Source organism: Haplochromis burtoni, unplaced genomic scaffold (genome assembly GCF_018398535.1).
Source record: "Haplochromis burtoni strain Fernald_Lab_line unplaced genomic scaffold, NCSU_Asbu1 Contig_14, whole genome shotgun sequence".
Taxonomy (NCBI): domain Eukaryota; kingdom Metazoa; phylum Chordata; class Actinopteri; order Cichliformes; family Cichlidae; genus Haplochromis; species Haplochromis burtoni.
The window spans coordinates 2628072-2642898 of record NW_024582375.1 but is presented as its reverse complement, the minus strand read 5'-3'; the positions used below and the strand labels follow the sequence as shown (position 1 = coordinate 2642898).

The 14827-nt window shown below is 41.5% G+C and overlaps 3 protein-coding genes across 8 annotated transcripts in view; 1 reads left to right on the top strand and 2 right to left on the bottom strand.

The window, feature by feature from the left end:
- brd1a (bromodomain containing 1a) overlaps positions 1–1631 on the bottom strand; it is a 16362-nt gene extending 14731 nt beyond the window's left edge. For 2 of the 4 annotated variants that reach the window (XM_005915681.3, XM_005915686.2), the window contains exon 1: positions 427–566. The gene's annotated coding sequence lies outside the window, so the exon portion shown is untranslated. Of the gene's footprint in view, positions 1–426; positions 567–765; positions 901–1536 lie in introns of those variants that run through there. The other 2 variants (XM_014329705.2, XM_005915684.3) reach the window with 2 other exon arrangements.
- Positions 695–8717, top strand: zbed4 (zinc finger, BED-type containing 4). Of its 3 annotated transcripts, XM_005915693.3 has the most exons (3): positions 1609–1750; positions 4311–4545; positions 4744–8717. In XM_005915693.3, the coding sequence occupies exons 2-3, from the start codon at positions 4504–4506 to the stop codon at positions 8284–8286; spliced, it is 3585 nt and encodes a 1194-aa protein (XP_005915755.1). In that variant the 5' UTR covers positions 1609–1750; positions 4311–4503; the 3' UTR covers positions 8287–8717. The 3 variants fall into 3 exon arrangements, with proteins under 3 accessions (XP_005915754.1, XP_005915755.1, XP_005915750.1); XM_005915692.3 differs by lacking the exon at positions 1609–1750 and adding an exon at positions 695–799 and having other exon boundaries at positions 4311–8717; XM_005915688.3 differs by having other exon boundaries at positions 4311–8717.
- Positions 8718–8838: 121 nt separating this feature from the next.
- Positions 8839–14767, bottom strand: alg12 (ALG12 alpha-1,6-mannosyltransferase). The gene is made up of 9 exons (XM_014329718.2): positions 14565–14767; positions 12202–12334; positions 11923–12096; positions 11628–11822; positions 11429–11532; positions 10736–10959; positions 10400–10569; positions 10183–10258; positions 8839–9746 (listed from the first exon to the last, which is right to left on the bottom strand). The coding sequence occupies exons 1-9, from the start codon at positions 14721–14723 to the stop codon at positions 9509–9511; spliced, it is 1473 nt and encodes a 490-aa protein (XP_014185204.1). The 5' UTR covers positions 14724–14767; the 3' UTR covers positions 8839–9508.
- Between the last annotated feature and the right edge of the window lie 60 nt (positions 14768–14827).

Sequence of the window (14827 nt, the reverse complement as noted above, 5' to 3'; positions counted from 1 at the left end):
AAAACACAGAATAGCTGTTGTGAATTAGAACATAGCAGCCAGTTTTTACGTTACAATTTTGTCAATGAGCCCATGCATTTAAATGGGGGAGGGAGGCGGTTACACGGGCAATATGGGAGCGCAGCAGTTAGCACTTGCCCATTTGCTGCAGAGATATAACGCCTTTTCATCAAGGACTCGCAGCCAAAGTGGCCAAGGTGCTAACAATAACATTAGCTAGCCAGCTAACTAGCAGACGGAGCTAACCGTCTGCTAAACGGAGCGAATCGCGTAAAAAACAAAAACAAAAAAAAAACAGTAGCCCTTAAAAGGCCGCACTATAGCTAGTTAAGCCTATACATATTTTTTTCTTTTTGCATTTGCACAGCATGTCCCCTTTTCGCCAACGCACCGACCACAGCATAGCAAATAAAACCCAGCACATACCTCAAATTCACGAGCACTAGCCAGCAGTCCTACAAAGCAATGGCAATACGGCCTACTAAGTGGCGCTAATTCCGGGCACAATGTTCTCATCCAACGGGCGATACGGGGCTCTTTTCAGTTGCTAATAAAAGAGGAAGAGGCCGCTTTGTACCTTGAAGTTTCGATATTAAACTCTACACAAAGCACACAAGTATTTGCTGTGTGGGCCATTTACTGGCTAGAGTCACTCGTTAGCCACAGTCGAGCAGAGGCAAATAGCAGTAAGAGCAGCAGCCGCACGAACGGATCATCCCCCAACACAACAATGCGTTTCAGCAGACAACTCCCACCCGTACGCACCGGTCTACGTGTGACGCTGGAGGTCATGTCTGTGGTGAGTCGTAGATTTCACACAAAAGCCCATCTGTCACACAATCAGTGCGTTGCCTTTTGTAATAACCATACTAGCATTGCAAAGACAAAGCTGCAAACCTAACAAAGCGCGAATACGGACAGTAGCGCTATGTAAGGAACGCTGAGACATGTCTGTTTTGACTCTGGGGGCCGTGGCTATCAAGTCATAAGAGCAGCGGATAAGACGACTTTCAGAGTGTCATGCTCTGGCGTTATTATTTGCTCTTGTAGTAATAGAGGACAGGTTGGAGGACACAAGCAGAACATGCCACACCCCAGTGACCGGTCCGCTGGGCCCAGACGTCTTTTTTAAGGGCAAGAACCCCCCTCGGTTTAGCGCAGTTATAATTTGCATTGATTAAAATATTTTGCATTTACTTTTTTTGGACCCCAACGTGGCACTCCAGACCGTGAACGCAACACACGCGAAAAGTTATTTATTAACTGATTTATTATTTCGCAATAACAAATGGATGTGTTAGTTTTTGGTCCTGTTACACCGGCAGCATGCGTAAATTTCTAAAAAAAATCTAATTATTTTAATTTCTGTGAAAATAGGTTATTAGGTGGTGTAAACGGGTCGACAAGTTAACTGAATATGCAAATGAAGTAATTGAATCTATCATTAGAACGGACTAGTTAAACATTTCTGTTTATAATTAGTGAAAAGTCAAAGTAAAACACCGTTTTATGCAATTTAATACTAAAATCTATTACCCCCTTCGCCATACTGGAGACCCAGTGCCCGGTGACATCATTAAAACCTGTTCCTTCCGTCCGTCGCTGTGTGGAGCTGCTTCGGCCGAACGCGAACTGCTAGCAAACCAGGAGACAAAAGCAACAAAAGTGAACCCCCCTCCGGATCAATCAAATGTGTCATATTTAACCGTTTAGGAACCGAAACCCAGTGAACAAGTCGTCGTACTCAACAGTAAGTATACTGAACTCGTATGTGTGTGTGAAAGGGGCTGAATGTGGTGAGGACGTCGCGGTGAGTCTAGGTCTGATTCGGATCCCGTGTGGTTCGTGTGTCGCCACGGCTGGGTTCTGCCTCGCCAGGTTAGCTAGTGTGTCCTGTGTGTGGCCTAGCTGGCAGCTAACCAGCTAGCAGTCATGGTGTGGTCCGAAATGTGCTGAACGTGTTCCTCGGGGTAATGCAAGGCTAATAAGATAGTTGTAAATGCTGTTATTTTTTGTGATACAAATCCACGCCACACAAGTGTTGTGTCTGCGTGGTTTTTTGTCTGTTATTAGCCTTGCGGCTAAGACAGTTAGCACCAGGATAGCCACCGTGGTGTTTGCTGATAATGTAGCGTAACTGCCAGTAATGTTTATTATAGAACGTATTGGCATATATTGGTGGTGCAAGTTTAATGGTAAGTGTGACTTTTTGTTCGTTAGGGGTCGAGTCGAACGCCGGTGTGTAAATACCTATTCACAAGTTCTCTGCTAAGAGAAGATGCAGGCTAGTTAGCGTTGGCTATTTCTGCTGTCCTCTCGCATCTTCCTGACTAGCGCTTTAGCCAAACCCGGAAAACTGGTTTGCCACTGCTCACGTAGAAAATTACTTGGTTACATTTAAAAGCCCCATCTCGTACTAGTATTTCGTTTTAAAGTTGGTTGTTTTTGGACACATTTTAATGTGTGATTTATGTCTAATCTAAATTTGAATTTTAGATATATTTTTCTCTTTTTTTTGTTTGTTTTACTTTGTATTAGAAAGCTCATATTTAAAATAACCAGATTTACATTTGAGCGAGTACTTAAGCTAATGTTCCCAGAGCTGATGTATTTTTTTAGTTGCACACATTTGGGTGTTAACACTGAGTGAGTTTTGTAGTTAAGGAAAAATTGCTTCAACACTGACCCTAGTTTCTTTTATTTGGTTTACACAGCATTCTCTCAGTTAGCTGGCACATAGAGGCACTATGTTATTATATGTTATTGTAAATATGGCAGTAAATATTACTGCCAAATTATGGAACAGAGGCATAACATTAATTTGTCATTCCTAATGGACCACATTAGACCTGACCCCATGGCCTATTATGTGTCTGCAGTTAGGTTGAATTATATTTTTTTAACACCTTTCAGAATGAAAATGCCTCCACCAATAAGGCTCAAGAGGCTCACAGGAATGATTTGAATATTGAAAGTATGAATGAATCCTATGCTATGGCTTTCCTAGTAACAGAATATAACAGTCGAGGGAGATTTTGTGCTGATGTGATAGAAAGCTACTGTTATGAAAACACCAAATGGCAGCACATATTGGACAAGACGATAATAAGAATTTTTGTTATGTTTTTCCTTTACTTTTTCACTTGCTTGTTGCACCTGGGTATATAAAATTGTATTATATCAGATTATCATACTTTTATACCAAAAAAGGTTATTACATTGTAGGTTAGTACTCTCAAAAGTGTTTTGCTTGCAGTTGTACAGGTTTGTTTTTGCTCATAAACTGCTCAAGGATTTCAATACAATTCAATCTACATACTCAAGAATGTACTTGAGTAAAGTTTTAAACAGCTTGGCTGTTGTGCAGCATATTTTTAGTGGTACATAAATGTGATATGTTACTTAATACAATCAGACAAATGGTAAATGGCCTATATTTGTATAGCGCTTTACTTAGTCCCTAAGGACCCCAAAGCGCTTTACACTACATTTACACACTGGTGATGGCAAGCTACATTGTAGCCACAGCCGCCCTGGGGCGCACTGACAGAGGTGAGGCTGCCGGACACTGGCGCCACCGGGCCCTCTGACCACCACCAGTAGGCAACGGGTGAAGTGTCTTGCTCAAGGACACATCGACTGAGACCGTCCGAGCCGGGGCTCAAACCGGCAACCTTCCGATTACAAGACTAACTGCCAACTCTTGAGCCATGACCGCCCCGTATAAGCCAGATACGGGGCGACGATGAGGAAACTGTTCAAATCATTACATGTATCAAAAGATTTTTATCAAGTCTTGCGCTGTGGAAGTACAGGATTTTGCAACTTGGAACAATGATCGCATGAAGCAGCAATTCAACGGAATACACTTTGAGCAGTGCTCTGCTCATGAATTTCCTAGGTAGCCAAGTGCATTTAAAAGCTATGACGCAATACTTGAGCATCACAATGATCCTTAAAAGTGCAAGCTGCACCTGAATACTGCAAGACTAAGCCTCAACCCGTCTGTCTATTCCGACAGAATGGTTTACCCCTTACAAAATCAAAATTTCTATGTTTACTAAAACTGTGCTTGCAGAGTCAAATCAATTAGCAGTCCTTCTTGTAAATTGTGCGTTTAATGAAACCTGATTTTACTTAAGTGCTTTTGTTTTTCAATCTCTATACTTTCTTGTGGCTGTGTGTGGCTAAATGAAAGTACAATCTGCTGTTTATGGCACAACATGTTGTGTTACTGGTTTTTGGAGTTGTGTTTATTTTTAGAATACCCTTATCTGATCTATTTTCTCTCGCTCCCTATCTTTCTCTAGGTCTTGTAGGGAGGAGTGGAGCTACTCCAGTCATAAATGGAGAGGGACGAGCACATGCTCTGTGTCCTGGACGGCAACACCCACATCCCAACACCTGCTTGAGAGCTGCTGTATCGATGACCACAGTTGAAAAAAGCGATTGCATTTGACACCGCAGACCTGACTATTCTACAGAAACGCTTGGGCTGCTGCCATGGATGGGGAGGAAGAGGTCTCACATATGGGCGAGGAAATGGTCAGTGAACCTAATGGCTCCATAGAACGCAGAAAAAGAGAGGCAAAGGGGACCTGCCTGAAAATTGAAGGGCAGGATGGCTATGTGTTCAAATCCTACAGCATTAGCCCCCGTGAAACTGCTGATGCAAAGTCACCTGCTTGCTCCTCAATAACACTGGATAAAGACTCTCTTCCTTGTTTCAACTTTTCTTCTCAGGGTGACGGACTGTTTGAGACAGACACGGCAAATAAGAGTGCTGCAGCTTCTCCCACTCTTTCAGACAAATGCCTAAACATTGACACCGAGGGAAATGGAGAGAGTGAAAAGTATGAAAATGGCAGCGAATTGAGTGAACATGGCAAAGGGGAGATCCAGGATGCTAATGGAATGGAGGAAGAAACCCAGGATGATGACAGACTACCCTTTGGCAGCTCAGTTGGCCCTTTTGTAACTAAAGATGGCGATGACTATAGCAATTTACTAAGTGGATACACAAGCACCCTTTATGATGTCGCCATGGACGCTGTCACTCAGAGTCTTTTGTCATCTATGAGGAGTCAGACCAACCCACGGAAAAAATCTCCAGCATGGAATCATTTCTGCATATCACCACGAGACAGTACCAAAGCAATCTGTTTATACTGCATGAAAGAGTTCAGTCGGGGTAAGAACGAAAAAGACCTCAGCACGAGTTGTTTAATGAGGCACGTACGAAGGGCTCACCCCACTGTGCTTTTGCAAGACGGAGCCGACGCATCCTCAAATAATCTGACTAGCCCTCTTGCCTCATCTTTGATACCTCCCTCCCCAAACTCACCAAAAAACGGAGACTTGACAAATAGCATTGTTAGCTCTGCCTCAAAAAACACTTCACCGTCCACCTCCTCAGCTGAAAATTCAGACCTGTCATCCAAAGAAGTGTTACCCAAAGTCGAACCAAAACTAGAACCGTATGCCAATGCCGACGCTGTTTGCAGCACCCTCCCATCCTCACATTCCAATGAAAACAATGCCGAAGACATGTCAGATGGAGGGCCTGAGCGCCTTCCAGGGACCCCAAAAAGCTCTAGCTCCCGTCGCAGGTCAGCTGTATGGAAACATTTCTACCTGTCGCCTGCTGATAATTCCAAAGCAGTATGCATTCATTGCATGAATGAATTCAGTAGGGGTAAAAATGGAAAGGATCTGGGGACAAGCTGTCTTATCCGGCATATGTGGAGAGCCCACAAAGAGGTTGTAATTGAGGAGAATGGACAGGGAAATCACATTCCGCCACCCTATACTAACCCGCCCTCGCTGCTGTCCCGCACTCAACTACAGGATCCACTGGAACTCAAAAAAGAATCACCCCTTCTTCCATCATCACCAGAAACCATATCAGATGAACTACCCCAAAGCATGGAGGAAAGCATGGATATAAAGGAAGAATCTGATGAGGTGATGCATCTCTCAGGGCAGGAGACCACACTAAACCTCTCCTTCAAAACTCATGGGGAGGACACACCCCTGACTTCATCACCATGTGACCTCTCTGAAGGCCCCAGCCTCAATCAGGATCATTCAGTTTTTCAGCAAAACAAAAAGATCATGAAACGGGTTAAATCAGAAGTGTGGCACCATTTCATAGTGTCACCTGTTGACCAGTTAAAAGCACTGTGCCGTTACTGTCCGTGTGTCATCAGTCGGGGGAAACGGGGCGATTTTGGTACAAGCTGCTTAATGAGACATCTAATGAGACGTCACCCAGATGTCCTCAAAAACCAAAAAAGCACAGATGATAAGGAATCTTCCCCTCATCCCTACACCAATCTCACTGCAACAGATCCAGTTTCAGCCAAAGAAACTGAGAATCCCCTTAGTGAGAAAAAAACACAAACCATGCCTGTTTTCAGTAAAAAGACGTCAAAACTGTGGAATCATTTTTCCATTTCGCCTGCTGACCCTACAAAGGTGGTTTGTTTGCACTGTAGCCGCACAATTAGCAGAGGCAAAAAGACTACAAACCTCGGCACAAGCTGCCTTTTCAGGCACATGCAGAGGTTTCACGGACATGTTCTTGAAAGTAACAATACTATCTCAGGTGATGTGCCGTCTGCTGAAATTCATGTTAAACAAGAGCTCATGGACACTTCTGTTTATGAAACGGAACAGAATCGTGAGAGATTTGATGAACACCACCCGGTTGCCAAAAAAATCACCAAACTTATTGCAGAAATGCTCGCACTGGATCTTCAGCCATCAGCTATGGTGGAGAATGCTGGACTGAATCGACTGCTAGAGTACCTCCAGCCTCAGTATTCTCTACCACCCTCTTCTTACTTTACCAGCACTGCCATACCAGATATGTACGAAAGGGTGAAGGAGGTTGTGTTGACCCACCTGAAAGAAGCTGAAGGTGGTGTTGTCCACTTCACAACTAGTATTTGGGTCAGTAGCCAGACAAGGGAATACCTAACCCTTACCGCCCACTGGGCGACGTACGAGTCAAGTGTCAGACCCCAAGGTCAAGACTTTCACTGTTCTGCTCTCCTAAGTGTCTCACAAATAGACTCTGATCACGATATGCATGACATCCCAAAGCAGCTCGAGTATCTGTGGGATTCTTGGATCAACTCATCAGGGCTGAAAAAGGGGTTCACTGTAACAGACAACACCACCATCAAAAACACTTTGGAGGACCACGGTCACTTCACCATGCAGTGTTTTGGACACACCATCGACCTCATTGTTAGTGAAGCCATAAAGAGCCAGCGAATGGTTCAGAACCTTCTGAGTATTGCACGAAAGATCTGTGAGCGTGTGCACCGCTCAGCAAAGGCCAAGGAGAAGCTGGCTGAGCTCCAGAGGGTCCATCAGCTGCCAGAGAACCAGCTCATTCAGGACGTCCCTTCCAAATGGATGACCTCCTTTTTCATGCTGGAGCGACTGGTTGAGCAAAAGAAAGCCATCGACGAGATGTCGATCGAGTGCAATTTCAGGGAAATGATCAGCTGCGATCAGTGGGAAGTAATGTTGTCAGTCTGCAATGCACTGAAACCTTTTGAAGTTGCCTGCAGGGAGATGAGCAACCGCACTGCCACTCTGGGACAAGTGATACCACTCATTCATATTCTCAACAGAAAAATAGACTTGCTGTTTGACGAGACCGTGGGAATAGACAACATGCTCAAGTCTCTAAAGGAAGCGATGGTGAGCAGGATGTCTGCAACTCTTCACGACCCTCAATACATCTGGGCAACCATGCTGGACCCACGATACAAAACGTCATTGTTCACAGAGGAAGAAGCTGAAAGATGTAAACAAGACCTGATCCGGGAGCTGGACATGTCCTGTTCTACCTCAGTTGCAGTCAAGCCTCTGCTGCACAACGGCTGCAATGAGGCCAACGTTTCATCCAGCACCGCAAATTCAAACAAGGACAACCTCTGGTCCTTGATGGCTGACATCAGGCAAAAGATAAAAAACGAGGAGAAGCCAAAGTCCTCAGAGCTGGCAGTGCTGGAGTATCTTGAGGAAGACATACTTGATCAAAGCTGTGACCCCCTTGACTACTGGAACCTGAAAAAGTTCCTATGGCCTGATCTTGCCAAAGTAGCCGCCCGCTACGTGGGTTGCCCTCCGAGCATCGTCCCAGCAGAGACACTGTTCAGCACAGCTAGTGTCAACTGTGCCCTGAATCAGCCCAGGCCTTTGCTAGAAAACATGGAGGGTCTGCTGTTCCTTAAGGTCAACCTCCCCTTGATTTATTTTCAGTACTGATCATAATTATTTTGTTGAGCATTAACTTGAAAACCCTTTATTTAAGGACCAAGTTGCATAGCTGTGAAATGGGGGGTGGGGTTCTGTCGGGCAAAATGTAAAATATCATTGAATACACTGATTTTCAATGCAAAGGCCAGATCGAGGCTTTATTGTATTCTCTGTACTACTGTTAAAACACTTTGGAGCTGTTGTGATGAAAAGTCTCAGAAGTGTATCAGGGAGGGAGGGTTTTTCTAGCTGTAGGGGTTGGTGATAATGTGTTTGCTTCTAAATCAATGTTTTTCCTTTGTCTACTCTCTCCTTGTGCCTTATCCAAAACTACTTCAGGTCAAAAACGCTGTAAATATTGTTGAAATTGCGCAGATCACGTCAGGATGCTTTTTTTTAATATTATGATTAAAGATAAGAGTTGTTTTCTGAATGAAAACATGGCCCCCAAAAAATAAATAAATGCTGTGACTGAAAGATATTTTAAGTTTATATTATTTAATTTCCATTGTGAATTTGTGGCTCATGGTACTGTCATTTAGAATTAGTTTTTTTTTTTCGTTTTTTTTTTAACTTGCTGATATGTTTTTAATGAGATCATGTATAATATTGCTGTATTTTCTGAATAATGGGGTTTGTTTGGAATATACAATTTGTCTCTCAAGCACAATTTAAGTTTATGTCCAGGGGTTTAAATTATGGGTTTATTATTGAGTAAAACAATGTACTGTACATTTTTATATTAAATGACTTCTGAACCTAATTTCATAAATGTTTTAGCATTGAGACTGGAAACATGCAAATTTTAGTCATTTGTAAATAAAGGTTTTCCTTACACAATATCATAGTCTTGCTCTTATCAATGAGACCGAAAAGCTGGTGTTTAGTGTGGAGCCTTAAGGCACACGAGTACAAGAATTCAATGTTTTCACTTCATTTTAAGCATCTCCAGTGTTCAGTGAACTTTATTTTTTTTTTGTTATCCTCTGAGCTAAAAAATAATAATACAAAGATTTATTCAGAAGACAAAATAATTTCACAGAGAACGTGTGGTAGCTCGTTTCCTTGCATGAGAGCAGATGAGATTTAGATTCATGACTATGTTAATGCAACACTGATAATCTTTTGTAGTGGAAATGTGATACCTGGAGAGATACTTTTTATTATTCTGTAAAAGCACTGGTTTCACAGTAGTGGTCAGCAAATTTAAAGAAAAAAATCCAACACTTGTTTAAGTCACTGTTTTGATGGCCTTTCTCTCCATCAGCACAGTTTTTCTCTCCAAGTGCACTCTGACAGGAGGGAAGTGAAACACACTGAAGGCAATGTTGCGGTAACCTTCTATGAAGGTCAGAGGCTGATGGGTGTCCTGGAGTAATTCTATCTTGGTCGCATTAGCCTCCATCAATAGGTGCGAGTACATCTGCATAGCTGGGCTCGTGGGGCTCAAGTCCTCACGTTTGTCATATCTGTTGAAAATGGGAAGTAAAGTGTTAAAAATGTTTAAAATAATATTTTAAGTTTACTTAAAAAGCTAAAATAAATAAAGCTGTATTTATTTTTGTCACTTTGGTCACATTTGATGATGTAACCTGCTTCATAAGGCTTTCACAGACATGTTTATTGAGGTCCAGCATGTCTGACCTGCCTTTCCAAAGTATTTGTACTGCAGTACCTATTCTGAGATTGTAACAATTTCCCCATTTCCAAATGTTACCCATGTTATAATATTTGAAAAAAGCTAAAACTGACAATACAGATACTGAAAACTGAAGTGAGGCCAAATTTTTTTCTGAATTCTAAGCTTAACTCAAAACACCCACAAAAAAATAGAAAATTTAAAACTGTATATTAAAAAAAAAAAAAGATTGGTGGACAGATTTCAGATCAAAATAAAACACCAACCTCCAGTTTTTGTTTAGTTGTAGGAAGCGTGAAACTCCAGTCTCAGCAGTGTAGGTGTCAATGTGAACAAATACATCTGAGGAAAGACAGCAACAATGAGAGTTCACTAGAAAACCACGATTCTTTATCTCCTGCATTTCTGACAGACTTTTAAATATGTAACTGTGAGCGCTCCCTTCAGAAAGAAAAAAAAAAAAAAGCTTGATGTGATTCCAACCTGCTGAGGCTGGCAACAGCCGGTGTAGTTCCTGCATTCCTCTGCCTCCAGGGTAGTTGTGGTGAGAAACATAGAGGCAAATACCAGAGTATGCCGTGTTTGCCAACAGCTGGCCAACCACAAATGCAGAACCCAGTTTGTATATCCAGGATTTCTGGTAGTTGCACAAACTAAATCACATAGAAGGAGGAAAAAACAAACAAACAAAACAGTAAAAAGCATGACAAACAGCTTCAGCTCTCCAAATTTCAATGTCAATTTTAAGAGAAAGGAAACTTTTTAGGATCATTCACTCTTCTTTCAATATAAGGACAGGTGCCGTACGTTTCAGCTTACATGAAAGAACAACCACGCGCAGCCACCAAACTGAGCACGGGTAAAGTGTATATGATGAAACGCAGCTCTTTGTGGGGCAACAGTGAGTAGAGCAGAATGAAGCCCACTGTGGGCAGCAGCAGTGCTCTCATTCGCCTGTCAAGGAGGCCAAGGGGGACAAAGAACAGCGTGCAGCCCAGGGCGCGAGGTACAGCAGAGTAGAAGTACCAGAGAAATGGAGAGGTTTACTGGGGAGAATAGTCAAGGACTGCTATAACCAACCAACAATAAACCAACAACAATGTCATAAAATTACCTGAGTTTTAACTGAGCTAGAATGCTAAAGGAGACTGGACTCATACAGGAATATTTTAACAAAGGGCATCAACATGCTGTTCATCAACACGCTTTTAAGATACCATGAAACTAAAACATTTATTAAATTAACAGTTATAAACTAAGAAATCTGTTGCTGTGAAATTGTGCAATACAAATAAAATGACTGAAATATTCAGTCCAACAAGGAAAGTAATTTTTTCCACAGTCAACAAAGTCCTAACTCTAACAGTTATCCTCTCCTACTATTTCCATAAAGTGAAATGTCACATTTTCTAATACATTGTGTTTTTCTTGTGGTTGTCATTTCCCCCCCATAGTTTCCCAACTATCAAACAGCTAAGCAAGCAGGATGTGCTGGAATAAATCAAAGGATATTCCCCAGTTGGAACTTTTGTTGAGAATGGTGTTGTACCACAAAACCTGGCCTTCAGGCCACAGGAGCTTCCTCCAGAAGAAGGTATCAACAGCCACTGTCAGAGCTGCAGGAGACAAAGGAAAGCAAACACAAACAGTGATCAGCACGTTTTTAATATTGTTAGACATACACTGTATTTATTATAGATGAACCACTAACCTAATGACAATATCCCAGCAGGAACAGTATATTTCAGCAGCTGCAGCAGCCCCAGCTTCCTGCTCAGGAGCGACATCAGTAACATGAGGCCCATAAAGATGCACAACTCTGACCGGAACACAATGATGACCAAAGCAGACAGGGAGATGAACCGGCCATATCTCTGAGCCATCCATGATGTGAATGCTATAAGAACTGGGCCGAGAATTTTACTCATCATTATAATGCTCGATTATTTAAGTTCCAAAAATAACAAAGAAAGAAACTAGAACTCAAATGAGAGCTGATGGGTTACCTAATGGCAGGGCGAATACATTGGGCAGTGTCCTTGTGCTGTAGAACATTAAATGAAACTGAGATCCACATATAAGGCAGAAAAGGTCTGCAACTGTGGAGCCAAACTGCCTCCTTGCTTCTCTCTGCATGTGCCACAGTGCACCGATGACGCACACTCCCAGGGAAGCTCGGACTGTGCAGAAAGAACAGCACATTAAACATCTCTTTAGAGCTTTTAATTACCTTTACATCTCAGTGGTTTGGATACTAAACAACAAAAAGTGAGATGGTACGCTACCTATAAGCTGCGTGTAGAACTTTGGTGCATCCAGCAGGGAAGACAGAAAAACAACAGGGGAGGAGAGCGTGGAGAGGAAGAGGGGGCCAAGGAAAGTCCGCGGCACCACACCGGGAAACTCATGATGGTCATACTGAAAAGAAAAAAAAAAAAAAAGGTACTTTCTAAGACTTATACAGCCACAAATCACTGTGATTTAAAGTGATTTAAAATGTATAAATGTGATTTATAAGTGATTTAAAATCCTTTAAATCACTTATACAGTGATTTAAAGGAGCTCAAAAACAAGAGTAGATAAAACAATCTAATCTCTCGCTTTCAATCAAATCACATGACCCTAAGCAAGACCTGGAATTTACCCAGATGTCATGGATTTTTTTCTCCCTTTTTATCAGAACAAACAAGTAAACTGTCTAAAGCATCTCTGTTATGTTAAAGTCAGGACTCTCTTGGCTGTTCTAAAACATGGATTTCTTCTTTCTAATCATCCTATAGTTGGTTTTTCATTGTCTTGACTCTTCTAAGCTTCAAATCATGGAGTGATGCCCCAGTATTTTACTGTGAATGTTTTTGACTGAATTTTGAATGTATTACTCTCTGCATGTCCAGATATTCAGACCATAAAAAAACAAAAATAAAAAGCCAAACCATGATCCTCCCTCCACCGTGCTTTACAATGTCTTCACAGCATTGTTTCACCCCCTACACTGTACAGTGCATGCTTCTTATAAAGGTAAACCTTTGTCTAATCTTCCCAGAGAAGATTTATCTAGTAAAATTGAGCAACATTCAGGCATTCTCATGCAAATTTGAGATGTGTTGCAATGTATTTTTAAGTCATTCTCACAGTTACTGTCATCTGTGGAAGGATACTACTGACAGCTCTGTACCATGTAGTGTAGTTCATCTTGTAGTGAACACCTAATTAAAAATATCACAAGCTGTAAAGACTGCTGCAAATATTTTTGCTGTCTATTGGGTTCGTTTTTGTTTTTCCTTTTTGGGGGGTCCAAGTTTCCTAAGTCCTAGTCCAGTCCTAAGTTTCAGGACTGCTTACTGTGCTCTTGACTTATTATTTTTCAGGACACCCTCACCACAGGGAACACAACAGTCCTGCATGTTATCAAGTTGTAATATATTGTGATAAGCAACATTGTAATAAACAATAAAATAGAACAAAAGCATTGATGCCACAACAGAACAGAATAAAGCCCAATAGATACTGATATTGAGTAATTTAAAAATTCCGATATATCACGATATATCAACTTATTGTTTTTCTTTCAGACACACAAAACATAATAAATGTCAGGGAAATCTGTTTATGTGTAGTTGTTTATGAGTCTTTACGAAGGTTATAAGACATTTCTGTTTAAAAATGTTTTATTGTCATAACAAGATCAGCTGGTTGTTGAGTTTGTGGCATTTCAAACAGGTTTTGCCAGGCTAGCTTCAGAGTGCCCTCTGGTGTACATGCAATGCAACATCAATACTCCGAAAGGTGATTCTCCAGTCTCTTCTTTGGATTTTTTAAATTTTAAATTTCTTATAAATCTTGATAGTGATATATCAGAGCACTACAATGAAGGCAGAAAAGAACTGCAAAGCAATGTTAATGCTGAAAGCCAACACTGTAGGTCAAGTCTAGTCATTTACAAAATTTAGTGACCCTAATATTAGTCCTCATTAGGACCACAGTTATTGGTGGCCTCCATGGCATAAATTCAATAGGTCTCTCTTTGTTTGAGGCTTTGATTTTATCCCCAACCCTGGCATCAAAGCTCGTAGTTCCCAGTAGGGTCGAGTTACTCCCATGATGTGCTTATGTGTAGTGCGTTTTGCCTTACAATAAATCAGGTTAAATAGGAACAGTATACCTATGTTCAGCCACCCTGTCCCTCAGTTTTGGTCACATTTTTCCCCATTTTTCAACAGAGCTCCTGTTATGTTCTCTTGTTTTATTGTGAATGAATGTATTTTTCTAATATTGTGACGTGAATGGGTGAGGATAAGACCACATTTATTTTTTTTCTTGTAGCTTTAGGTTTACGATGGAACAGTCCACACCGCAGTATAGCTGTCAAACTACTGGTGTGTATGATTTTTATAGCAAGCATCAATAGCAAGCAGAATGTTTGGGACGTAGCATTACATCAAAAGTAGGATTTAAACTGTACCCGCAGCCGTCACATTTTTTTTTCATAATGTACCTTATATTAAACATCTTTAGGGCCGTAAGAATGATATTCTAATTTTTTAAATGACAAAAAGGGAAATTGAATATTACGAATGTTTTATTTACATCCACGGGTGCTTTCTGTGGCCACTTAGCTTATTAACACATCAAATGGCTGCATGCTTACCTTGTCAAAGTCAAGTCTGTGATACAGAAGGTCGTGTGCCGCCTGTAAGTTGAAGCTCTCCTCAACCTTAGTGAACGGGCAAATAAATAAATGCAAGAGAGCCACGGAAGCTAATAAAAACAACAGTGGTAGCCCCAAAACAGTCCTCTTTTCAGCCATGACAGCTGAAAAAAAAAGAGAAAAGGCTAGTTTTCACTTCCGGCAGTCACAGGAAGTGAACGATGCAACTTTTACTTTGGCTAAGACGTTGAGGGGTTTTTATT

Excerpts from the sequence above, each read along its gene's own strand:
- zbed4 (XM_005915692.3), top strand. The coding sequence starts at position 4,504 with ATGGATGGGGAGGAAGAGGTCTCACATATGGGCGAGGAAATGGTCAGT.
- alg12 (XM_014329718.2), bottom strand. The coding sequence starts at position 14,723 with ATGGCTGAAAAGAGGACTGTTTTGGGGCTACCACTGTTGTTTTTATTA. Across the intron at positions 11,823-11,922 it reads TGTATTCGCCCTGCCATTAG|TTCTTATAGCATTCACATCA; the intron begins GTAACCCATCAG and ends TTCTCGGCCCAG. Across the intron at positions 9,747-10,182 it reads CAACTAAACAAAAACTGGAG|ATATGACAAACGTGAGGACT; the intron begins GTTGGTGTTTTA and ends CATTTTCAACAG.